The following is a 27,267-nucleotide window of genomic DNA, read 5'->3' on the forward strand; positions in this document are numbered from 1 at the left end:
CGGAATGATGCCATTGTGCCATCCGGTGGTGTTGCCATTATAGTCAATCAAGGGATTGCATGCACACACCTAACATTACAAACATCCCTTGAGGCGGTGGCTGTTCGAGCAGTTCTATTGAATAAGCTCGTCACCATCTGCTCTCTATACATACCTCCACAACACCGTCTCGAAAAGCATGAATTCGAGTCCCTCATAGACGAACTTCCAGAACCTTATATTCTTCTGGGAGATTTCAATGCACATAGCAATCTGTGGGGTGACTCTCGCTGCGATGCTCGAGGTCGCCTGATTGAACAGCTTCTTTTTTCTTGCGGTGCATGCTTTCTGAATCGGAAAGCGCCAACATACTACAACATTGCTAACAATACGTACTCAGCAATAGACCTCAGCATAATATCCCCATCACTCCTGCCTCTACTTAAATGGGAAGTTATTAATGATCCATATGGTAGTGACCATTTTCCTATCGTTATCAGCTCATCAATAACAAGTACATGTCCTGCACAAGTTCCAAAATGGCTCACCGACAAAGCTGATTGGGGAAAGTTTCAAAAAATGACTTTATTATCTTGGACTGACATGGCGGCATTGAGCATAGAGGATGCTGTATGCTACTTTACAGCTTTCTTGGTTGATGCAGCAGCAAAATGTATTCCCCAAACATGTGGACCGTCAAGCAAACGACGAGTCCCATGGTGGAATAATGAGTGCCGTGATGCTAGAAAAAAACAAAATAAGGCATGGAGGTTGCTTAGAGACTCGCCCACAGCCGAGAATCTTGTAAACTTTAAGAACGTCAAGTCGCAAGCAAGGAGGACGCGCCGACAGGCGAGAAGAGAAAGTTGGCACAAATTCGTATCGGGCATTAACTCATACACAGATGAGTCGAGAGTCTGGAGCATGGTTGGTAAGGTGGCAGGACGAGAAGCACATTCGCTTCCTCTAGTGAACACACAAGGGGAGAGTTTGGAAGACCAGGCAAACACTCTCGGAGCGCACTTTGAACAGGTCTCCAGCTCAACACACTATAGTGAAGCGTTCCGACGATACAAAACCGCAATAGAAAAACAGAGATTAGAGCGCAAGCCCAGAACACATGAGGCATACAACGAACCTTTCTGTTTTGCTGAACTGCAGGCCTCACTTGCCTGCTGCAATAAATCTGCCCCAGGCCCGGACCGTGTGGCATATGAAATGTTGAAACACCTGCCCACTGAAACCCAGAAAGCTCTCCTCTCTCTCTATAATGCGATATGGTCTTCTGGCGAGCTACCCTCAGCCAGGAAGGAAGCTATCATTATCCCAATTCTAAAACAAGGCAAGGACCCGGCCTCAGTTTCCAGCTACAGGCCAATAGCATTAACCAGCTGTATTTGCAAAGTCTGATTAACAGGCGCCTGATGCACTTCCTTGAAATTAGTGGCCTACTTGACCCATACCAGTGTGGTTTTCGAGAGGCTCGGTCCACCACTGACCACCTTGTTCGTATCGAGGCGCAAATTCGCGACGCTTTTGTTCATAAGCAATTTTTTCTTTCTGTGTTTCTCGATATGGAAAAGGCATATGACACTGCATGGCGCTTCGGCATATTGCGAGACCTGTCACATTTAGGTGTGCGGGGTAGAATGCTGACAGTTATCGAAGGCTACCTGTCCAACCGTACATTCCGTGTCTAAGTTGGCACTCTCTTATCTCGAGTATTTGTCCAAGAAATGGGAGTGCCACAAGGAGGTGTATTGAGCTGTACACTTTTCATAGTTAAAATGAATTCTTTGCACCTGTCTTACCCACGAAATATTTTTTACTGCATATATGTCGATGATGTGCAGATTGGTTACAAATCTTTCAACATCTCAATGTGCCAACGTCAAGTTCAACTAGGGTTGAACAAGGTATCTCAATGGGCAAACAAGAATGGTTTTATACTCAACGCGCAAAAGAGCACTTGTGTCTTGTTCAGCCGAAAGAGGGGCCTCCACCATCCTGACCCCGACATTGACCTGCATGGTCAACCTCTGTCAGTGAAGACCGAGCACAAGTTTCTCGGTCTCATATTAGACACTAAGCTAACTTTCATCCCACACATAAAGTATTTAAGGGACAGGTGCTTAAAAACAATGAACATTTTGAAAGTGTTGTCACACACTACATGGGGAAGTGACAGGAAATGTTTAATTAACTTATATAAAAGCCTCGTACGCACACGCCTAGATTACGGCGCTATAGTCTATCAGTCGGCAACACCATCAGCCTTGAAAATTCTCGACCCTGTCCACCATCTAGGCATTCGCCTCTCTACGGGTGCTTTCCGCACCAGCCCTGTGGAGAGCCTGTACGTGGATTCGAATGAATGGTCGCTCCACCTACAAAGATGTTCCCTGTCCTTTTTGTACTTTTTCAAGGTGAAGGCAGACAAGAAACATTTTCCTATTTCACAATTAATGATTTGTCTTGTTCTGGCTTGTTCGAGAACCGACCTTCGGTTAGGCAGCCCTACGCGCTGCGTGTAAGGAGCTTGGCCGAAGGAACAGGTGTGCCTCTTCTTGAACCCAGTTTGATGGCTCCTGCAACATATCTGCCACCGTGGCAGTGGCAGCTTATAGACTGTGATGTTTCTTTTGTTGATGTCACAAAGCACGCACCACTTGCACACATACATACATACTTTTTAGAACTACAACATAAATACACATGCCCTGAGTTCTTTACTGATGCGTCAAAGTCAAACACTTCTGTGTCATATGCAGCAATAGGCCAATCCTTTTCTGAGGCCGGCGTTCTTCATCCTAATGCAAGCATTTTCACAGGAGAAACTTACGCAATACTGGCGGTCGTAAAACACATTAAACAGATAAAATTACAAAAGGCGGTAATATACACAGATTCCCTAAGCGTGGTCAAAGACCTGAAAACTCCTAAAAAACACAAGAACCCCGTGCTGGTGTCACTCTACTTACTTCTGTGCACACTCTACGCATCAAAACAGCATGTCGTTGTCTGCTGGGTTCCAGGGCACCGTGAAATACAAGGGAACGTTTTGGCCGACTATCTGGCTGCTTGCGCCAATGTCACTACTGCCAATGCACCAACACCAGTCCCTGCACTTGACTTAAAACCTTTTATAAAACGAAAGCTCAGGGGGTATTGGCAGAGCATGTGGGATAAACAAACAGATAATAAACTCCATGCTATTAAGCCGCAACTAGGTTATTGGCCGCCACTATCAAAATCACGACACACGGAAGTAATACTAACAAGGCTTAGGACTGGACACACACATTCTACACATTCATTTCTTCTGTCTACCGGTAATCCACCATATTGTGAGAGATGTGGAGAGCCCCTTACGGTTGTCCACATTCTCGTCCAGTGCAATGAGCTAGATGCTCTAAGAAAAAAGCACTTTTTACTGCCCTACCGACAGCAGCTCCCTCTACACCCTGGGATGCTCATCGGTAGGGATCCGCTTTTTAAACTGCAAACACTTTTTACATTTTTAAAAGAAGTGCAAAGCTTTCACCCGATATTTCGAGGTCATCCGTAGCACGACCTCTATAGAGTGGTCGTGGCTGCGGTGACTATATCTTCATCATGGCTTTATTATTATGACATTTTGCCATCAGCTATCACCACACATATGTCACGTCACTGTCATGATTTTATTACTTTCATGTTTTAACCCGCGTTAGAGCGAGGAATTTTAAGGCCCCTTTACAGCCACGCATCATATCATTGTTCATATCTGTAGTCAATTGAAATGGCGCTCCTTGGCCATCAATTGGCCCTTGCGCCACTAAAAAACTACTCATCATCATCATCAACACTTTCAAAAATAGATCACTAAACGGCTGTCATTTTTGCATCAAGCAGATTTTTAAGAAAACTTTGTCAGTAGAAACAAAGGAAACCACCATAATAGGATATTTAGGAGCTCGTGAGTATGACGTGCTTGCCTCTCATGCTGATGAATCAGGTGGAGGGCACACCGAAACTTGATAGAAAGGCTGCAGCGCGTGCAAACGAAATTGTTCGTTTGAAACACGCACATGTGCTTTCACATCACAAATATAACCAAAACAACTACCACAACGTCTTTCTAGAACATTCGTGCTGCTGCACTAAATATCTGAAAGCAATTGATTCAGTGGCTTTGATCTAAAGAATTGAAACATGCTGAAAAAAAAAATAATAAGGGGGACCTATGAGTCACACTGCTGCACAAAAGGTTAATAGAAAAAGCACTAAGACGAAAGTTTTCAATGACTTTTGCAAGGATTTTGACGTGGTTTCTTGAAATACCCACGCACACTAATGGGTGCCGTGTTGACAACGTTGACTCTGTTCATTGAGAACATCACGCTGTTCTGTCATTCTCTGTGCAAAGCACTCTGGTCAGACATTCATGTGTGCTCAGAATGTGTGCAGATGGTATTCCACAGATGGCAGTGTGTGACTGCTTCTGTCTATTTCTCAACGTTATGTCCCATTGAACTTTATTTTTTGCTGGTATATTCTCTTCTTGGACAGGCTCTCATGGCCAGTGCAGGCATCTGAAGAGGTGGTGTCCATGGTCAATGGTATTGTGCAAGTGGCGTGCGAGGCTTTGGGTGAGTAGCAACTGGTGGCTGAAGGCTGTCTTTGGAGTACTGCACTGTTTTTCTCAGCCCAGACCTGGTCATTTTGGAGATGCACTACTGCTATCATACCACTTTCACACGGGCTGACCTCTCCTGTATGCAGTAAAAGCATAGTTGAGGGTACTCACCATAAATTCCTATATATGTTACTTTTGTTGTACCAGAACAAGTGATTTCCTATTGTTCCCACAACACTAGGCTTGTGCAAAAAGTGAATTTTAAGTTCAAACCGAATTCTGATCAAATAGTAATTTAGGTTCAATAATTTCAAATGGAAATCAAATAGTATACATAATTTGCATTAACGTCACGGTTGTCACCATTTTAGGGCCTCCAGCGGCTTGACATGCTGCATGAGCTTAAATGGTGACTTCAGATTAGTGCCAGTGCCCCTCGCATTCCTTTTTTGTTCTGCTTTGGCGCAGCTCACAAACAGAAATAAGTAGGGAAAGCACCTAAGAACGAAGAACCGAATTACTCAGGTCTTATGCTGCGCTGGCGCTCTCTGATGAGATAAAAAGTCACGGTGCCCACCATCTTGGGGCCCCCTGCTGGTTGAGATGCTGAATGAGTTTAAACGGTGACATCAGAATGGTGCCAGTGCCTTTCGTGTCCCCCTTTTTTTTTTCTGCCTTGGCGCAGCTCGCAAACAGAAGAAAATGGGGAAAGCACCTAAGAACGAAGGACCGAACGACTCTGTGTCTTCTGGGCACTGACACTCTCTGATGGGATACAAAGGCACCATTCTTGCCATCTTATGGCCCCCAACTGGTTGAGATGCTGCATGAGCTTAAGCAGTGACATCAAATTAGTCCCGGTGATCCTTGCCTTCCTTTTTTGTTATTATGCCTTGGCACAGCTCGCAATCGGAAGAAAATAGGGAAAGCACCTAAGAACGAAGAACCGGAAGACTTGGGTCTTATGCTGCACTGACACTCTCTGATGAGGTAATAAGTCACAAGAAGGAAAATCTGGGCTAGTTAGTGATGGTTTATTTTTGACAACTCACAGGACAAGGATATATATGAAGTATAGGACAACACGAGTGCTGACTCTCAACTAAAGATTTATTAAAAGAAAGGCACAAATATATACACAGGTTAGCCTGCTTCGACAGAGCAACTATGCATGTGCAGCAGAGTCATTCATGTAATGTGACTTTTTGAGGACACGTGGAGCATCTACGTGCGTCAAGAAACAAGAAACCTATCTACACAACTGGCCATACTTACAAGAAACAGACTTGTGAAGCATTGCAAGATAGTTGGCACTTTATAAATTGCAGTTCCTTTTCGCTAAGGGGAACAGACGGATAGCTTATGCACCCTTCACATTCTCTGTCGATGAAGATAGCCTCTATTATCTCCCTTGTGTTCTGATGCCTATGGCGGAACAAAATGGCTGTGAGCCAATGGTGAGGGAAGTCTATGGCTTCCCTCACCATTGGCTCGCAACCCCATGGCAGGTGCAAACTGCCTGTAGCCCTCAGCGATGCCAAATGCTCCCTCAATCTAATATTTACACATCGTCTGGTTTGACCAATATATATGCACCCGCATGACAACGGCAACCTCTACACAACACCTGACTTGCATCTAATGTATCTATCTTTCTATTTTTCTGAACATGAACCGCGAGCCTTACCAACACACGATAGTTTCCTATGCAAATGGGAGCAAATATTGGCAAGTTTATTGGGGGCAGATAAGGCCACATGCACCCCATATCGGCTTCCTGCCTTCTTCTGACAGTGCGAAAAATTATGTACTCAAGGTACAACCACCAGCCTCCTTTCCTTTTGCCCTTGCTCTATTGTATTTTTTGCCGTATTAGCACCCTTAACCCACTTGACAAGGTTATGGCAGGCTCTCACGATTTCCATTTCCGGGTATCCGGACGTCTGCGGTTTTTCTAACTGGCTCTGAAAACTTTCTTTCAGAGAATGTGTGCAGCTTTTTTGTAGGACAGCGTGCAGTGCTGCGCACATGATACTGGATTTCATCGTTTCAGAATGACTAGACGAAAAGTTCAACATCGCTTTTACAGAGCGTGGTTTAAATACCCAGCACAAATGGTCCTTCTTAACTCTGAGTTTAATGTCCAGGATCTCAAGTTCTGCGCCAGCGGGTAGCTCACACGTGAATTTCAATCCCTTGCCGCATGCCTTAAAAATTCTTAGAATTTTATCTACCCTGCTACGCTGGCTGTTGTGCTCTGTGATGACCAAAAACGTATCGAAAGGTACGCAAGGCCAAGCTACCTAAGCGCTGGGCGGCTGCTTTATCAACGCAGCTGAGGAATATATGGCTTAAGATTGGGGCCACCCTTGACCCAATACAGATTCCTGACTTCTGCACAAAAAGGTCCCCGTTCCATTCACCTGCAGAGAATGTGGTTGTGAGCCAATGGTGAGGGAAGCAGATATTTTGTTCCGCCATAAGCATCAGAACACAAGGGAGATAATTGAGGCTATCTTCATCGACAGAGAATGTGAAGGGTGCATAAGCTATCCGTGTGTTCCCCTTAGCGAAAAGGAACTACAATTTCTAAAGTGCCAACTATCTTAGAATGCTTCGCAAGTCCGTTTTTTTGTTAGTATGGCCTGTTGTGTAGATATGTTTCTCGTTTCTTGACGCACATGGATGCTCCACGTGTCGTGAAAAAGTCCTATCACGTGAATGACTCTGCTGCACATGCGTAGTTGCTCTGTCGAAGCAGGCTAACCTTTGTATATATTCGTGCCTTTCTTCTAATAAATCTTTAGTTGAGAGTCAGCGCTCATGTTGTCCTATACTTCATCTGCGTCCTTCTTGCACTGTGAGTTATCGAAAATCATAAGTCACGGTTGCGACCATCTTAGGGCCCCCAGCTGATTGAGATGCTGCATGAGCTTAAACAATGGCATCAGCTTAGTACCGGTGCCCCTCGCGTTCTTTTTTTGTTTTTCCTTGGCGCAGCTCGCAAACAGAAGACACTAGGAAAAACTGCTAAGAACAAAGGACCGAACGACTCCGTGTCTTCTGCTGCACTGACACTCTCCGATGAGATAAAAAGTCGCAGTTGTTGCCATTTAGAGCCTCCAGCTGGTTGAGATGTTGCATGATTTTAAATGGTGGCATCAGATTAGTACCAGTTCCCCTCGCTTTCCTTTTTTGTTCTGCCTTGGCGCAGCTCGCAAACAGAAGAAAATAGGGAAAGCACTTGAGAACGAAGGACCGAACGACTCCGTTTCTTATGATGCTGCGACATTCTCTGATGCGATAAAAAGTCACGGTTGCCGTCATCTCAGGGCCCCCAGCTGGTAGAGATGCTGCATGAGCTTAAACGGGGACATCAGATTAGGACCAGTGCCCCTGGCGTTCTTTATTTGTTCGTCCTTGGCACAGCTAGCAAACAGAAGAAAATAGGGAAAAGAGCATAAGAACAAAGGACCGAACGACTCCGTTTCTTATGATGCTGTGACACTTTCTGATGGGATAAAAAGTCGCGGTGCCATCATTTTAGGGCCCCCCAGCTGGTTGAGATGCTTTATGAGCTTAAACGGAGACATCAGATTAGTGCCAGTGCCCCTTGCGTTCCTTTTCTATTCTGCCTTGGCGCAGCTCACACAAAGAAGAAAATAGGGAAAGCACTTAAGAACGAAGGACCAAATGACTCTGTGTCTTCTGCTGCTTTGACACTCCCTGATAAGATAAAAAGTGATGGTTTCCGCCATTTTAGGGCCCCCGGTTGGTTTATATCAATCAATCAAATGTTTATTTCCAAAAATTTTCTTACAGTTTATTGGGGGTCCTTCAGGTGGAAAGCTGTTGCAAACAGCTTGGGAGTGCCTTAAAGCCCTTTATAGCAGCATGCACTTTACACTTTGTTCAACAAAATAAACTAAGTAAATGTACATAAGTTGTATAAATTACATATTAATAGGAACATATAAGAAATGAGTTTGTGTACAGCAGTGTTTGTTTGACAAAGTTATTGAAAAGCAAGAAATCAGTAAAAAAATGCAACTTCATGTGATAACTAAATGTAGAAGTAAATACCATAAATATAAATACCACCAAAATGAATACCATAAAAGTGGTTCTCAAATGAGAATCCGCAGACACTAGGGGGTTTGCGAATCCACTTTTGTGATCGGCGAAACCCTCAACTGCTGTTTTTTTTACATTTCTTGGAGTTCAGTCCGGCCATGACTCAAAGTAAATACCGAAACAGGTTGAATTTGCCTGTAGATATGCAACTGTGTTTAAGTGCGACTGCGTCACATATTGATGAACTGTCCAAAATGAAGTGATGTGGCACGTTTGTTTGATGTTTTGGTAGCAATAACAGGCACCTGTTTCACGCTCCAATTGTGTTTATTTACCTAAGTACTCCCCCCCCCCTCCCTCCCCTCTGCTGCAAGGGGTCCCCATCACTTCCACCAGTCCACAAGGGGTCCCCGACACGTCCATGATGGCTGAGAACCACTTCCATAAAATATTGAGAACGGTACTTTTAGCAATTGTTTACTAAGTCTATATACTTGTTCTCACACAAGCTTCATGCATAGGTGGGACCAAAAAAAAGATGTCATATCTCTTTTCGTGTTAAGGCATGAATATCAATATTTTCCTTTTCATACTTATTCAGATGTGAAGGGACATTGTAGATGATTGATTCCATTAGATAATTGGTATGCCTTTTCACAACAAGATATTTGTCTTGACTACGAATGCATTGGTCACTGTACTGCCGTTGTAGTCCTGACAGTGATTTTGTAAGTGAAGAGAGCTTTTTAGTGGAAAACAAGTATTAATAGAGCAAACACCTCAGTAACTCTGATTATGCTAAATCTAGCAAAAAGAAGTAATGTTGTGTGGAGATATGGAATGTTGGCTATGATTCGGAATACACGTTTCTGAAGAACAAGAATTTTCTGTATGTCAGTATTTGTAGTGGTGCCTCACACAAGCATGCAGTAATTAATGTGGGATTTAAAAAGTGCCTGATAAATTTGTAGTTTCACCTTTTCTGGAAAGAAATGGCAACATCATGACAAGGCACCTGTTGCTGATTCCAAGCATTTCGACAATATGTCAACATAGGCGTCTCTCATAATCACATGGTGGTTATGGGACGCTAAACCCCACATATCAATCAATATGTCAGCATATGGTGTTCAAGTCAGCACACTATTAAAAATGACACCAAGTACCCTATGTTCGCCGACAATCTATATTGGTACATTATCAAGTAGTAGTTCGTCGCATAAAGGTACCTGTCTGCCCCTGGTCCTAAACAGGATTGCTTTTTATTTTTTGTTAATAATTTTAAGGCTGTTGCGGGAGGACCATTCTGATACTGTTGAAAAGAGTGCGTTCGTCTTATGAACGACCTTGCTAGCCTTTGGACCAGAGACAAAACAATTGTTGGTTCATGCCATTAATCTAGATGCCCAACATAAGGGGGCCTAATACCCGTGCCACACGGGCATAGAAAATGACATTTGGTGGCGAAGGCCTTCAGTTCCCGAATGACATTCGTTTCGCCGGCGCTGCTACACGTCCAAAGTAAATGACATTTGACTTGCTGATGTCGATCACAGCACCTTCCAAGTGAGCATTGAGTGAATAGCAATAAAAAAAATTAAGAAGCATTTACAAGCTTCATACACATTAGATAATTATCAAATGTAGAAATAAGCGTATTACGCTGTCCTAAGTTTTAGTTTCTTGCTTTGTTTTACAATGTTGCAGCCGACCGTAGCAACCTAAGCCAACACTAGTCAGATCCACAGCGTAAATAGACACTAAAATTGACAAGCGTTTCATTATCAATACTTTATTTTCTTCGTATAACGTTCAAAGCATCTTTTTAAGACTTTAGTGCAAATAAAAGACAGGAAATTTCATTTTTAGCTCGATATGATTTGTTTTATATACTTTCAGTTAAATCGCACTTCGCGAGCTGTGTCATCGAGAGTAGGCATTTCTCAGTCAACTGAGTTCTGGCGAAGGCAGTTGGTGGCGAATGGCATTCGAATGGCATTCGGATGAATGCCATTTTGTTCGCCCGTGTGGCATCGCGCGAATGGCAATAAATCTGAAGGCATTCGGGGGTAAATGCCATTTTTTCTGCCCGTGTGGCACGGGTATAAGATGCTGCCCTGTGAGCACCTGACCTTATTGCCCTGTTGGGGGAAATACTATTTCCTATGACAATGCACTGCCTACGATCAAGCAGATATGAATTCATCAGAGAGTGAGCCACTCCGCAAACATTGTAGGCCATCAACTTTGTTAAAAGATTTTTGTGTTGTAGACGTTTGAATGGCTTACTATGGTCAATAAATACTCTGAGAGCTACATTTTCTTTTTTTAGGTTATTAATAATTATTTCCTTTGGATGCGTGACATTCACAATAGCCTGAACCTTTGACTCAACAGGTGTTGAGCCATGGGAACCGATCTTGTGACCCAAACACTGCAATTCACCCACAGTTAAAATGCACTTGTTATTAGGTTTTATGCCGCATTCGCTGACATGGGAAAGAACTGCATGTAAGTTTGCATCGTGTTCTTCGCAATTTCGACCCCATAACAATATGTCGTCTAGGTAGCATAGTGCACATTTGTAACTTTTAAATATTATACACATCATTTTGTAAAACACAGTGGGGGCAGACATGCACCTGCGGCGAAAACCGAAGAGCCCTTCGTGCGAAACAAATGTGGTTAAGTTTCTACTGTACTCAGAAAGTTCAACTTGGTGATAAGTGGACACAAGATCCAACTTAGAAAAGAATACCGCCCCGGACAGCTGTTGAAGAAGTTCTTCGTTGTGTGGGAGCGGAAACCCGTTGACGACAATTGCCTTGTTTGGTTCACATAAGTCCACGCTCATGCATAGGGAACCATCCTTTTTTTCTACCATGATGAGTGGAGACACCCAGTCGGAAGCGGAGACAGGCTCGGTAATTCCACTGGCTTGAAGACGGGACAGTTCTACAGAAACTTGCTCACGGAGCAGAAGTGGAAGGCTTCGAAGCTTGGCCCGAACTGGTGTGGTTTCTGAAGCGGAAAGAGCCACGCTCTTGGAGTGAATGAACACAACAGACGTGGTCGGTATGAACCAAACACACATTTGTTTAACTATACACTTAGAACGACGATATCGTCAGCCGAATTATTATAACATTAATTGTTATCTACACGCTAAAAAACTTTAAACAATATTAAACAACACTCAACAACATGACAATAAAGGCGGTGTCGCTAACGCCTGATTCACCACAAGGGCCCTTGGCAGATGGCCCGCGGTGCCATGCACCTGGGTCCCACTGTGAGAGACAACCGTTCGCACCAAACGCCACCAGCCAAAAAGAGACTTGCTCAACTCTCTCGTACCGCCACCAAGGCTTGTTGCCAGGGGTCACCACCAGTGCTACCGATCTAACCATGATGACGATAGTGGTGATCAACACTCGCGAACACAATGCCATCTAACTCTCAGTAGCTGTGACACGTGCGCCACGCGGCGCTATTCACTTTACAGAAAGTGTCGGCAAGCACCCCCACACCGGACACACATCAAGTCGACGCATCACTTTATGCACAAAATTGCGCACACAACACAATTCACGGGTGAACAGTTGATGGAATTCACTGGGCGCATTGATCGGAAGATCAGGTTACACGTCGACTTAGGCACAAGTCAGAGAAGCACCAAGAATGTTTAGGGATAATGCCTGTACAGCATCACAACCCAGTGAGGAGCTGCCGTTAGCAGTGACGTGGAAATTAGTTACAGATGCAGTATGACTCCAATACCTGACTTGCGCTGTGAAAGATCCCAAATTATCAATTGTTTCCTTGGAATAATTCTGCAGAACAATGTGCAAAAGAGAAAGCCTAATGCTTGGAAAATGTCTATATAAGGCTGCGGCGCCAAATAACAAGACGAATGCATCAGTGTCCACCAGAAAACTTAGGGGAACATTGCCCACTGTTGCTACAATAGAAGGCGCAGACGTTGTGTGCAACCATCCACATTTACGACAGTACCTTATTTTCTTGGCTGTTACACGAAGTCGGCGAAGAGGCTGCACCTTGACGTGAGGCCGAATGGCATACGGCTTGATAATGTCCGCGTTTACCGCACGCAAAACAAATTCGGTTCTGAACCGGACACTGAGCAAAATTCGCTAAGTGGCGAACTGATCCACAATGGAAGCAAAACACAGGCAGTGACTGTGCAGAAGAATCTTGCATTGAGCTTGGAACTCGCTGTTGGCCTTGAAAAAGCGAAGTCGAAGGCGCGGACAAGCCGTTTTGGAGGCTTCCTCGCCCTCGCGAGACAGAAGGGCGATCATGATGAGCACCATGTTGAAGCTGGAAATCAAGGGGAGCCATCTTGGCCTTCTCATTGAGACGAGGATGAAGGGCTACCATGCTGGCATGACCGGCGAAACAAATGGGCACCATGAGGCCTCTCAGCAGAAAGTTGCTGCACTGAATGCGGAGTGAACAGCTCTAACTGCACGTGCACAAGTTCATCCTATTGTGCAATCGAGAAGGCTTCTAAAAGGCCTTTTTGAAGTAGCTGGCAATGGACATTATCAGATGCGATTCCAATAAACAGTTTTTGAAAATGACAGATCACGTCATTTTCAAGTTGCCGAAACCGCAAGACGTGGCCAGCGACCATAGACCATCGATCAAGTCTACAAAGGGCTCACTGGAGAGCTGACAATGCTCTTGGAAGCTGTAGGGGGTCCGTTCTATATACGGCTGATGCAGAAGCCTAGCTAATGTTTCAGCCGGACACAGTCGTACCGTGCACGATTAATGTCCCCTATCCGTGGCTAGTCTCATTACAGCTACACGGGTTTGGGCAAGTAAGGCAACAGGCTAGGTCAACAACAACATTTTATTGCTAGGCGTTAGCAATAGCGCGCAAACGTCATGAGGAGACAGTACAGAAACAAGAGTAGACGCTCACTGCTTGGTCGTTGATGTCCTCAGCTCACTGGGGTTGAGAGTTCAATCTCCTTCGTTCCTGGCCAGCGTCATAGAGAGCGTGTTGCCGTCCACATGCTAGTTTTGTTCACTGACCCGGTTTTCCTCTCCCTGACGAAGGTTGGTGACAAAGGTTGGAAAGGGGGAATCGCGAGTGCTGACCACGGGGGTGTTCCTTGCCTTCGCAAGAGGCTTTATCGACTCTCGAAGGGACAGTCATGTCCCCAGAACTAGGTTGTCGCGCTGCTGCAAAAGGCAAAGGGAGGCTGGGTGGATATGCTCCCCCACATTCTCCCCTCCTTAAGAAGGCCCCCGAACGACAGAGATTGAAACATGAGAATATTTCGTTATTCATCATTGAGAAAGGCTAGGACGGTGGGTCCCAAGCAGTGCCCTCCTGCGGTTAGCCCTCTGCCATAGGTGCCGCCGGTGCACCACTTGTCTCCACTGCATCCAAAGTAGCCACCACCAAAGTAGCCACCTCCACTTGCCACATGGCCAGTCATCCCCACCGCTGTCACCTCCGCCACCGTGGATTTGGTGGCGGCAGTACTCTGATCGGTTGACCCCCGCCACTCAGGTCGTTGGCGGTGACTGGGGGTACCCAGTCTGTGACGGGTCTTGTTCAGCACTGGCCCCATGCTGCCCTCTCCAGCATAGTTTGGGATGCAGCTCCCCCGCTTCGGCAGGCTCGAGAGTAATCTTCGGTATGCTGCGCTATGGCCTCGAGATAGCAGAGGTCATAAGAGTGTCTGGACAACCATGGGTCAGCCAAGTAGGCTCGTCCTTGTGCCAGCGGCTCCGAGGCAGCTGGCTCTCCCAGCTGTGCTGGCGGCTGGTCAGATATCTTGGTGCCCCTTGCATGCAGGCCCGATGATGAGGACGATGGAGTAGGTTGGAAGTGGCGTTGCTTGGTTGGGTGGGGCCGCGATGACGACATGGATGTTGTTAGGGCTGATCCTGTGAGTTTCCTCTCCGAGCTGTTCCCGCGGCATCTCTTTCTCTTTTGACGCTGCATCTGCTCCATCTGTGTCGACAGCAAAAGGACAGGTTAACGATCGCACATGTGTTGTGGGCGAACCCTTGAACCTCGCGTCAAGCACATCAAACGCGGCTTGCCGTGGAGAGTTGTCTTCGCCTGTTACGCAGGAAGTAACGCGGTTCTGTGTTCGTCACTCGATGTCGAGCGATCTCACTTGCCGCTGCCGGCCTGGAGGGGGACTGACTGTAGTCCTCGTGTTCCTCCTGTGATACATAGCGTTTCAAGTCACATACATGCACTGGTCCGCTGCTCGGTTCGTCTTTCATGTTCGCAAGCCCATAAAAGAGTGACAAAACTTTATCTCGCACTCGGTATGGATCGGACCATTTCAGTGCTAGCGACGCAGCAAACTGTTTGCTAGCATCGCTGAGAACATGATGGCGCCGCAGCACTACATCGCCCACTTTGTAGTGTATGTTCCGATGCATGCGGTCATACTGTGCCCACTCCTGTGCCCTAGCACTGCTAAGAATATGCCGAGCTTTATGTAAAGCTTCTGCTAGCTTCTTGCGCAGCTGCGTTATGTAATCAGCACGTGCTGATGTCCCCACTGCCACTCCACTGCGATCCACAAGTATGGGTGACCATCGGATTAGGCTGTTGTTTCCCCAGGTTCAGAGAAGAAGGCACATACCCAATCGATCGCTTTCTGGTCGGTCGCAATGCAAAACCGATCTCTGGAAGGTAGGTATTGCAGTCCCTATGTCTTTCAGAGAACGCAATAAGCATGTGTCTGATGTTGCGATTGACTCGCTTCGTGTTGTTCGACTGAGCATGGGTGGTTGTTTTCTTGTGCTCGTCGCACGTGTCGCAACGCGTCGCACATGTCAACAAACACTTTTGCAGTAAAATAAGACGCATTTTCTGTAATCAACTGCTCAGTATACCCTAACCTGGTGAAAATATCCATCAACTTCCTCTAAGATCACTCGAGCCGTCAACTTCCTAAGGGGGAAAAGTTCTACCCAATTAGTGGTGTGATCCGTGATCACCAGCAAGAACTTGTTTCTGCTGGGAGTTGTGGGGTACGGGTCCATTACATCACATGCCGTGATTTGCCTGGGAGTCTGACTGTTAATCGGCCGCATAAGGCGGGTGGACGTCTGCCTCGTGGCTTGACGCTTTGGCACACGCGACATGAACGGGCGTAGGGAATTACATCCCGCTTCATGCTTGGCCAGGTAGCGAAGTGACACAACTTAGCGTCAGTCTTAGGGCCTCTCGCATGCCCGGCAATGCACGAGTCATGATAGTAGTGAAGTGCTCCTCTAAACGTGCGCGGTAGCACGACTTTGAATGACTCACTTGCGCAATCGTCGGATAGGATGTACCTCCGCAGGATGCCATCAGAATCAAGCAGATATGATTCTAGCGCGCTTGCAGCACTACTAGCTGTTGCTGAGCGCTCCGCACTGTCAGCAATACCAGCTGCCCACATGTGCGCAGTGGCTTCACTACCATACGGCTCCCAGAGCCCGTTGAACACCTTTCGACAAAAAGGACCTTTCTGCTGAGCTTCTAACAGTTCCCTTCCACTGAAAACAATTCCTGCGTTAACTACAGTCTCTACGTGGCTCACGCGTTTGCCTTGAGCTAACGTTTGCTCCGCTATTTTCATTAGAGCGAATGTCTCGATCTAAGTTTGTTCTGAGTTAGTCGCGGGACTTGGCTCGTGTTGCACTGGAGCACGCGATAGTGTGTCGGCTGCGGCATTGTTCTTAGCCTTGCGGTAGCGAACGGTGAAGTTTTAACGCAGCAGCAGCAATGCCCAATGCGCCAGGCGGCCACTTGATTCGTTCAAGCACCTCAATTACGCGAGCACCATGTGGTCAGTCTCAATCACGAACGTAACTCCGTCGATGTAAAAGTCAAACTTACGGAGCGCGAAAACTATCGCAAGACACCTTTTCTCGGTTACTGAGCAATTCTCCATCAGCGTTCACGAACGGCTTGCGAACGCAATCGGTCGGAGGGAACCTCCATGCTCCTGAAGCAGAATTGCTCCCAAGCCCAGGTCTCTTGCATCTGGGTGAATCACATACTCCCTGCTCAAATCGGGTAGATGCAGCTCGACCGTGTTGGCCTGCAGCTTCTTGAGGCAATGCAGTGCAGCCTCCTGCTCTTGGCTCCAAGCCCAACGCTCGCCATTCCTCAAGAGCTTTGTCAAAAGCACCTGCACTGCCGCGCACTCTGAAATGAATTGGCGATAAAAGTTCACCATCCCCAGAAAGCGCCTGAGCTCACCGATATTATTCAGCGATAGATAGCTGACTATCGCTTCAAGCTTATCCTTATCCAGCAAAATGCGACCTTCATCAAGCGTGAATCCCAATAATGTTATTCGGGTCGCTGCTATCTGAGCTTTGTTTGGGTTCAGAGTGATGTCCGCAGACCTCAGCCTTTCTAGAACGTTTCTCAAGTGGCGCAAGTGCTCCTCGAACGTCTTCGAGTAAACCACTATGTCGTCCAGATATGCGAGTGCATGCTGCCACTTTGTATCTTTCAAAACACGGTCCATTAGCCTCTGATACGTAGCGGGAGCTCCCACCAAGCCAAAAGACATTTGCCTGAATTGGAACAGTCCTCTGTGGCATGTGAAAGCCGATTTCCCTTTATCGCGCTTGTCCATCTCAACCGAAAATATCCATGGCTAGCATCGAGCGTAGTGAGGTACTTCACCCCACCTAGATTGAATACTATTGATGAAATGAAGGGAAGAGGGTATGCGTCTTTCGTAACCTCGTTCAGCCTGCGGTAGTCTACACAAAGGCGATATGTATCATCTTTCTTTGGAACTAGAACTACCAGAAAACTCCATAGGCTGCTCGACCTCTCAACTACGCCTGTGTCGATAAGTTTGTCCAAGGCGGCGTTAATGCTTTCCGCTTAGCCAAGCTGATCAATCGGGGATTGCATTTCCAAGGTCAGGCATCACCTGTGTCAATTCTATGCTCGACCAGCATAGTGCGGCCGGGATGGTCAGTAAACATTCTGTCATACTTGTACAACAGCGATGACAGCTACACTTGTTCCCCTTCTAGTAGGCTCTGTGCCTCTACCAAAAGCGGGTGCACTGCCCTTCCCTGCAGCGCAGCACATTGTTCCGGAGGGGTGGCTACTCGCTTTCTCGGCGTGCTTTCCTTCCCACCTACTCGTGCCTCTCCCTGCGATTGGCATGCTTTTGTCAATGTGGGGGCCTTCAAGAAAAGCTTTAGCGCATCTCCGTCACGTTCTCGATAACCGCGGTTTGCAATGTCAATGACAATACCCGACTTGGCGAGGAAGTCTCGACCAAGAATTCGAGACATTCACAGCCTAGGAAAATGCATGAAACGTTGTCGTCTAAGCGTACATTGTCATCGTAAGCGTACGGGCCCAAAGCGTGGTTTGACAACTCCCAGGCACATGGTACCAGCTGATCAGCGAACGATGCTGACACGTTACCCCTTAACGCTTCTGAAACTACCGCGCTGCCATTTTCCGCACAGCGAGGCTCGACTGACTGTGCTGCGGGTGGAGGTGGACGATACGATCGCGCAGCGAGGGTGTCTCCTTGTATGCGCTTCACCTCAGTGGCAAGCTCTTCTAGGTTTGCGAAGCAATACTTTTTTGCAGACTACTTGGTTCATACTTGAAAAATTGACTTGCTGTGCAAGCTTGAAGGAAAACGAGAAGGGAGACAGGAAAGAGCGCAGACTACCAACTGTTTATTGTCGGTTCATGTCATATTCTTGGCAGCCTTTAACCACTGCCACTTTAACCACTGGATGAGCTGTCCCATTTGGATGTCGTTCGCACCTTTAGGTATGTGGAAGTCGTGACCACTTTATTGTGCTTCGGAAGGTACCATGTGAACGTGTACAAGGTGTTGTGAAAGATGTCCTCGAAGTTTTCAACAGACACTCCAGCTGCCTGAAGTTCACCCATGAAATGCCGGTCGAAAATGAGATCCAGTTTCTGGACCTACGGCTGATGTTTGCAAAGGAGCACATCTGCTTTAAGGGGGGACATGGGTCTTAGAAGGCCAAAAATCGCAAAAAAACCTACTTTGTGAAGCTGACATTTTCAGAATCTGTACCTATTTTTGCACCTATCTGAGAAATTTCTAGCTTCTCGTGTCAATATTTCTGGCGCAAAATCAATTTATAACATCCCTGTGAGATGAATGTGAGCGCAAATTGATGCTAAAATCGCACTTTTTCCGCGCCGAACTGTTGCCGTTACACATAAGCTATCGTGTTCATCTTGGTTTCGTTTGGAAGGGTCGTTCTTCATCTTCAATTTCCGCCACCGCTGGCTCGCCTTTCTCATTAGTTTTTCAGCAAAAACGCGTCATAGAGAAGCAGTAGAGCGCGATTCTATTGGCTCCTTGGGGCACGTGACAAAACCTAGGCATTCGATAGGCCTAGTGGGGTTTGTGGCATCTGGTTCACCGTCGTGACGTGCACGGACATGCGCCATTTTGTTATGGTGCTACTGACTGCCTGCGGCAGTAAAGAAGTTCCCTGTTATAGTAATTTGTGAAGTGGGTGTGGCAATCGTTCGTTCGCTGTGAACTCCCGAGGCTTTGCATAACTGACAGTGCATTCTGTAAGAGTATCTCACTCAAGGGCAAACTGTTGCCCCCAGACTCGTCTACAGTTGCGGCGCGTGCCGGAGCAACTTAAGGCAACGTCTCCCTGTTCTCATTGCGAGATGCCGGAGTGCCATGTGTGACACTTTTCGTCGTAGGCCTAATCTCTGCCAAAGCGGTCTCTGCACCCTTTTGATCATCGCGCGTGAAACGACCAAAATCAACACCGTCGGAAAGTCCTCACAGTGCCCACGCGTTGGCCAAAGGATTGCCACTCTGCGACGCGACATCAGACAACATTGACAAATTTTGGAATTCCGACATTTCCCGTTATCTTACGTGTAGAGGAGCTTCGGCAGTTGCTTGCGTCCACAAAACTAGCTACGTTCCCAAATTGGTAACATTGGGGCCCCAGATGTAGGGGGTCCGTCCTATGTACGGCTGACGCAGAAGCCCAGCTAATGTTTCAGCCGCACACAGTCGTCCCGGGCACGATTAACGTCCCCTATCCGTAGCTAGTCTCATTGCAGCTACATGGGTTCGGGCGAATAAGGCAACAGGCTAGGTCAACAACCACACTTTATTCCTATGCTTTAACAATAGCACGCGAATGTCGCGAGGAGATAGTACGGAAACAAGAGTAGACGCTTACGCCTTGGTCATTGATGTCCTCGGCTCAGGGGGTTGCGGGTTCGACTTCTTTCGTTCCTGGCCAGTGTCAGAGAGAGCGTGCAGTTGTCCGCACGCTAATTTTGTTCACTGACCTGGTTTTTCTCTCCCTGAGGAAGTGAAACCCGTTCTGTGCGCCAGCTAAGGGGGAATCACGAGCACTGGTAGCGGTGGTGTACCATCGCTTCGCAAGAGGCTTTATTGACTCTTGAAGGGACAGTCATGTCCCCGCAACTAGGCTGTCGTCCTGCCGTAAAAGGGAAAGGAAGGCTAGGCACACGTGTTCCCCCACAAAGCGGAGGACACAATCGCAGGACGCGGACACAATCGCTGCGACCTCCAACTTGATGTGTGGAGTTGGAGGCCGCAGTAGAACATGTATGCTGGTCATTCGCGAACGAAAAAACCCTTACTTGGCTCCCATTCAGCACATTCTAAAACCGTAAAAAGTGGCATAGTATTTTCATGTTTGAGAGAAGCACTAACAAAGTCATGTTCAGAAAAAGCTAAAGAAAGCTTCTACCAACAAATATCAGGCTAAGAAATGCTGGGTGCGAAAGACACATGTTGTGTACATCAGCCAACAAATTGATTGGTCACGTATGCAACAACTTTCACAAAAAACAATAACAAGTAATGAAAACAGAAGGAACATAGTGTCAATTCCTTATGCGTACAAGATTGACCATAATCTAAAGAACATAGATTATCGATACTTTCTGGAAGTAGTTTTTGGGCACCAAACAGGCTTAATAAAATATGTTCCAAACTGGACCGTAAAGTTTCCATAGCAGCATGAACTATTGCCGGTGGTTGTACAATAAACCATACAACAAAGTTTGTTCAATGTATCCTAGTAGTCATATATTGTTTGTCGCTATTATGTGGGAAGATATACATCGGCCAGACGGGACGTTGTTTGAACACCCGACTTTTAGAACATAAACGATCATTCACAACTAATATTCATTCTCACATGAAGGCATACTGTTCTCAGTGTGGCTGCTCGCCACTGTTCGGTGACGCAACCGTAGTCTCTCGTCATGGGAACCAGCTTACGAGAGAAATTGTCGAAGCCTTCCACATAATAAAAAAAGGAGATGGCTGCATTAGTCAGTCATTAGTTTCGTTGAGTAACTGAGAAGCCAGCTTCCTCGAAGGACTCTAATTGAATTAGTGCTTGCATGTGTCATATTGTCCTCCATGTTGGTTCAATTCAGTTTCAGGCACGTGTGAATTCACGTCAAAGGTTTTTGGTTTTATATTACATTGCGCTGTTATTTCTTGTTTTATGTAAAAGTTTCTGCGCATAACTGCCGTATACTATCAGTTGAAGCTCGTATTTGCATTGGTATTCTTTCCTTCTTTTATTTCAATTCTGTTTCAGGCACGTGTAAATCCACGCAATGTTTTTTTATAATTATTTGGTAATATTGTCAACCCTCATAGAGGGTCATAACAGAGGGGACATACATAAAGAATGTACAATGTTCATAAAGGTTCTTAATACTTCAACTCATAATGAAAACTGGTATTCTGTTAACTAACAACTGAACATTCAAATAACAATTCAAAATACACAGTCACTTTTCAAAATATTTGCTATGAACATAAAGTCGTTTACATCACTTGGCACTGAAAAAAAATTAATTAGCAATCACGTAAATGCGCTTCTACAGCATTTTTGAAGTCAGTGACATCGTTAAAAAAAAACAATTTCGTTTGGCAATGTTGTACATTTTTATGACTTCTAGAAAAAAGAATATCAAAATGTGTCAGTATATGTACAGTATGGTTTTATGATGCAATCATGGTTAGTTCGGGGATTTATTTTGTGTGGAGAATGTAAATATTTGAGCTTATCTATCTTCAGTTGATCGTGCATTATTTGGAACAATACTTTCAGCCTATATTTATTTTTACGTAGTTCAAGAGGACCTAGGTTGCATCTCCGTAACATCAGTGCGACTGATTCCTTCCTTCAGTACGTTGAACAAATAAAGCGCACCGCTAGTCTCTGTATACTTTCTAGCTTCTTCTTAAGAGTAACATGATAGGGGCTCCAAACAACAGATGAATATTCTAGTACTGTCCTAATGAAGGTGGTGTATGCAATATGTTTTACCTCGCGCAATGCATCCTGCAGCTTTTTTTCTCAATAAATATAACTTTTGATAGGCTTTCGTGCAAATGTTATCTATATGCTCAATCTATGTTAATTTTTTGCATAATTGTTACCCCAAGGTACTTGAACTGGGTCGTACTTATTAACTTGTGGTCACCAATGCTGTACAAAACAGAATGGATTGTTTTCTTTTTGTTGACGTGTGTAAATGTAGATTTAGAATAATTTATTGCCATTTTTAATTTCCAACACCAGTTATCTAAATTTTGCAAAGTGTTCTGAATTTTGATTTGGTCATCTAGTTTGGTAATTGCAGCATAGATTAAGCAGTCATCTGCGAAAAGTTTAACATGAACACCCTCTTTTGCCACACTACTGATATCATTGATGTACAGGAGAAACAATGGTGGTCCCAACACAGAGTCTTGGGACACTCCCGAAAGTACCGCCAAGAGTTGTGATAAGTGACCATCTAGGTTAACTACCTGTGTACGATGTGGTAAATAAGCTTCAATCCATTTTATTACGAGTTCGTTTATTCCTGTACGGTGTAATTTGATGAATAATTGGACATGGGGTACTTTATCAAATGGTTTCGCGAAATCTGCACATATCACATCAACTTAACAGTACGTTATCTTGGGCTAGTTGGTACATATAAGGCTGAAATACGTGGCGCAAGGTTGACAAAAAGAAAAAAGACAAGACAGAAAGAGCACTGTCTCGTCTTTTTTCTCTTTGTCAACCTTGCACCACGTATTTCAGCCTCACATCAACTTGTTGTCTTATATCTATAGCACTCGCAAAATCATGAATTGTTTCTACTAACTGCACCTTGGTTTATGACCCCGTCCTGAAGCCATGTTGGTAAGGGTACAGCAAAACGTTCTGATCCAGAAATGCGAGCACATGTTTTGCAATTGTGTGCTCAAACACTTCGCAAGCAACAGAAGTGAGTGGTACTGGGTGGTAATTTGTTGCCAGTTTGCGATTGCCGCTTTTAAATACAGGAATGACTAATGCAGTGCGCCAATCTCGTGGCAGTGAGTGCGTTGTATAAGATTTCTTGAAGATAATAGTTAGATAATGTGACATCCATTCTGCGTGCGTATTGCTTGAGGAATACAGTTGGTATATCACTGGGACGACTCGATTTTTTCGCATCTAATGTGAGTAGCTGCTGTAATACCCCCTCCCTAGCTATTTCAAGTGTTTCCATTGAAACAGTAGCACAAATTATTAAGGCTTCTTGCGCATTTGCTTTCGTTTCTGGCAGGTTAAATACAAACTGGAAAAATTGGTTAAAATGGTTTGCTATCGCATCTTTTTTCGTTGTAATATCACTACCAACATGTATTTCGTCGACTACTTCTTTCCTATTGCTAAAACACCTCCATAATTTCTCGGGCCAAGATCTAAAGAAATCACTGAGAGTTTCTTCAGAGAATGTTTTTTTTTTCATTTAGCCAAAGAATGCTTAGGATCAATTTTTAGTTTTTTCAGAGCCACTGGCGACTTGCTCTTTTTGCGCAGTCTCTTAATTTTTTCTTTTCTTATGAATTATATCTCGGGTGATCCAATAACTTCTTTGTTTTGTTTTTTTTTACATCTGATAGACCATAATTGTCTATGCAGTAACTTATAACACATTTAAATTCTTGCCATAGCTCTTCTACCAATTTCAAACTAGAGGTGGTCTCGAAGCTTTCAAATTGGGCCTCCAAATAGTCAAGAATTGAAGTATCGTCGACCCTAGTATAGTTTTTAACCTTTACTTGTGTATAGCTCTTCACATATCACGTTGTTCGAACAGACAGCTCAAGACAGATCATCCTGTGATCTAATATACCATCTTCCATCGTCACTTTGTAATCGCTTAACTTATTAGATAGGAACACCAAGTCTAGTAACGACCTTGACATCGGCGTAATTCTGGTATCCTCAAGCACTATTTGCTTCAGATTGTAGGTAAATATAATTTCTAGCATTTTTTTAGCGTTTACTGGTTCCCCACCACTATGAAAAATTTTTCCAGTTTCTATGTAGAATATTAAAATCTCTAGTCATTACCAACCTAGCGTTCCCATTTACATGCTCACATAAAAACTTACAGCTCCATATACAACTCCAATACAATTCCAATAAGGAAAACACTACTGTCACAAGTTAATCTGCACCAGAGAGTCTCTGGTACTTCACAATCAATCAATGAAGCATTTAGAGAACCTTTAACAACTATACACACCCACCTCCCCGTGAGTCTTTGTCCTTTCAAATTATATTGTAACTGGGAGGTACGGCACAATCATTCGGCACATTTTCATGCAACCATGTTTCCGTTGTTGTGTTTATATGAGGATCGTCTGAGAGCAATAAGTACTCAAGGTGCTTAGTCTTGTTCACTACACTGCGAGCATTGAATGAGAGCAATCTTAGCTATTTTCTTGGTGTCTCGAAAGAGCTGCCCGGGCTATCAGATTCGTTTGACTTAGATGGTACGACGCGCTCGCTTCGTTTCGTTTTATCAGTGTCACATTTGCCCAAAAGCAAAAATAGCGCTTGCCTCTGACGTCATCCCATGCGTATAATTCACCATTTATTTTAAGTTTATCATGCACGAGAACTATTTTCGCACCTTCCTCCCTATCTGTGGCAGCGCTTTGCCATAACTTCTTTCGTGTCTGCACTGTTTCCTTCGCATAGTCGTTGCTTATTCTGATTAGAGTACCTGTTTAGTTTTTTGCAGCTTTTAAAAATGGTATCTTTTTCTTCGCCGTCATAAAACCTCAAGATCACTGGTCCTGGTTTATCCGGGTTTACTTTACCGATCCAATGAATTTTTTCTACCGCAGTGACTTCTGTGCCAAGAACTTTTAAAAAAATGTCATTCGCAACACGTCTCTTTAACACTTGCGCAGACTCGTTCGCGCTCTCAGTGAGGCCAAACACTAGGAGAATATTTCGTCTGCTTCTATTTTCATAATGATTTGTCATTTTGCTCTCGCACAGTGGTCTCTAATTTATCTATTCTATCTTTCATTTCATCAAACATTGATAGCACACTTTGCATTTTTTTTCTTTTAGTATTGACTTCCATTTCCAGCAATTTCTTTCCTAATATCATCAATTTTGCTATCTAAAGCATTTTGTTTTTCAAGAATTTCCTGCAAAAGTTCCCCAGTCTTTGAGCTGAGGTTCTCCTCAACGTAAATCCATCAGCAGCAACATCACAGACCAACAATCATTCAAAATAGCATGACATCTGCGTGGACACAGCAGAACTAACAAGCATCTATTATCACTACGATACGTGGAGCTGTAACTGACCTGCAATTAGTAGCAACGGCGTTTTAGACATCTTGCTTGTCAGCCAAGTGCCGTGCCCTCTGAAGCCGATATTCTCGCGCTGTCCCTTTTTGCATTTTGTTTTTCAAGAATTTCCTGCAAAAGTTCCCCAGTCTTTGAGCTGAGGTTCTCCTCAACGTCACCATCCATCAGCAGCAACATCACAGACCAACAATCATTCAAAATAGCATGACATCTGCGTGGACACAGCAGAACTAACAAGCATCTATTATCACTACGATACGTAGAGCTGTAACTGACCTGCAATCAGTAGCAACGGCGTTTTAGACATCTTGCTTGTCAGCCAAGTGCCGTGCCCTCTGAAGCCGATGTTCTCGCGCTGTCCCTTTTGTATACTGGATGCTGGTGACGTCACGCCTGCGGAAGCAAGTTCAGAAAATGTGCACTCCATGCTTGCATTCCTGCAGTGTTGCGCATGAATGACAAAAGAGCAGCCTTCATCAGGTTCCGCAGGCATTCCGACGAAAAACCAAGGCAGCATGTGCAATAGCAGCAACGGCGTTTTAGACATCTTGCTCCTCAGCCAAGTGCCGTGCCCTCTGTTCTTAATGATACCCAGCGCTGTCATTTGCTTATCTGTCATGCACTATCACTTTAGTGTGTGTAAATGGGTTTTTGGCAATGATTCAGTGTTCGTAGTTCTTTTCTGTGTCGCTAGGTATTTGAGTTATACATATATATGAAGTGCTGCTTTTGAAATAAAATTGGTTGCGAGTGTAGCGAGTGTCGTGTTTCTTCTTGTGCTTGTGTCCCGTCGAATTTGCGCTACAACACTATATGTTAAAATGATTACTGTTCAACCTGGTCAAGTCAACATTCCTTTCCTCATTGACACCAATGCGACTGTATCAGCTACTACACTATATGTTAAAATGATTACTGTTCAAGCTGGTCAAGTCAACATCCCTTTCCTCATTAACACCGGTGCGACTGTATCATTGCTTAACTTAAAAGATTTCAAGAAGTACTTTTCGGGGACCAGACTACTTGACTCATACACTGTTCTTCAGGACTATTCAAAGAAATGCATTCCCAACCTCAGATACCTCTCCACAAGCATTCGATACTATGGTACCACTGCTGCTGTCACATTCTACGTGACGAAAGAGGGTTCTTCACTTCTTGGGTCGGATGCCATTCGAAGCCGCCACATAACCATCGACGGTGCAGCATTGTCCTGCGCACAAGTTTCAGGTTCAGAAACTGCAAGAATTCCTGCCAATGTTCCTTCTGAATTTCATCACCTCTTCACCCAGGAACTCGGACTGGTAAAAGGCTACATGCACGAAGTGAAACGCCGTCCAGGCGTGCAGCCAGTAGGTGCCAAACTTCATAGATTGCCATTCCTGCTTCGACAACAAGTCTCCGATGAACTTTCTCGTCTTGAAAAAGCTGGCGTCGTCGAACGATATTCCGCATCATATCGGGTCTCTCCACTGGCCCTAGTGAAAGAAAAAAACTGTTTTATAAGACTCTGTGTGGACCTGCGAAACCAAACAAAGCTATCGTGGTTGATGGATTTCTCCGACCCCGCATCGAAGAACTTTTCCAGCAACTTACAGGTGCTGTTTACTTTTCGAAGCTGTATCTTGCATCAGCATACTATTAGGTTAACTTTTAAGAATCAAGTAGAGTCTTAACTACTTTTGTAACACATGATGGTTTATTCAGATTTTGTAGAGTTTTCTTTGGGCTTGCAACTACCCCTGCTGTTTTTCAGAAAATGATGTCAGACATTTTGAAAGATTGCTCCAGAGTACTGTGCTACTTAGATGACATTTTGGTCTGAGGTTGAACGCAAGCTAATGCATGATGCTAATTTACAAGTTGCATTAAGACACATAAGCAGTACA

The 27,267-nt window shown here is 44.9% G+C and overlaps 1 protein-coding gene and 1 long non-coding RNA gene across 8 annotated transcripts in view; one reads left to right on the forward strand and one right to left on the reverse strand.

The window, feature by feature from the left end:
* Positions 1 to 27,267, forward strand: part of LOC119178803 (proteasome adapter and scaffold protein ECM29) — an 881,180-nt gene that overhangs the window by 839,920 nt on the left and 13,993 nt on the right. For all 7 annotated transcript variants that reach the window (XM_075895092.1, XM_075895224.1, XM_075895130.1 and 4 more), the window contains one exon: positions 4,531 to 4,610. In XM_075895092.1, coding sequence (XP_075751207.1) covers positions 4,531 to 4,610 — 80 coding nt within the window. The remainder of the gene's footprint in view (positions 1 to 4,530; positions 4,611 to 27,267) is intronic.
* On the reverse strand, positions 8,370 to 25,820 carry LOC142817812 (uncharacterized). Its single transcript, XR_012895378.1, has 3 exons — positions 25,655 to 25,820; positions 25,376 to 25,489; positions 8,370 to 11,692 (listed from the first exon to the last, which is right to left on the reverse strand). It is a non-coding gene; the product is annotated as an uncharacterized LOC142817812 (long non-coding RNA).

Source organism: Rhipicephalus microplus, chromosome 1, assembly GCF_043290135.1.
Source record: "Rhipicephalus microplus isolate Deutch F79 chromosome 1, USDA_Rmic, whole genome shotgun sequence".
In the NCBI taxonomy this organism is placed as follows: domain Eukaryota; kingdom Metazoa; phylum Arthropoda; class Arachnida; order Ixodida; family Ixodidae; genus Rhipicephalus; species Rhipicephalus microplus.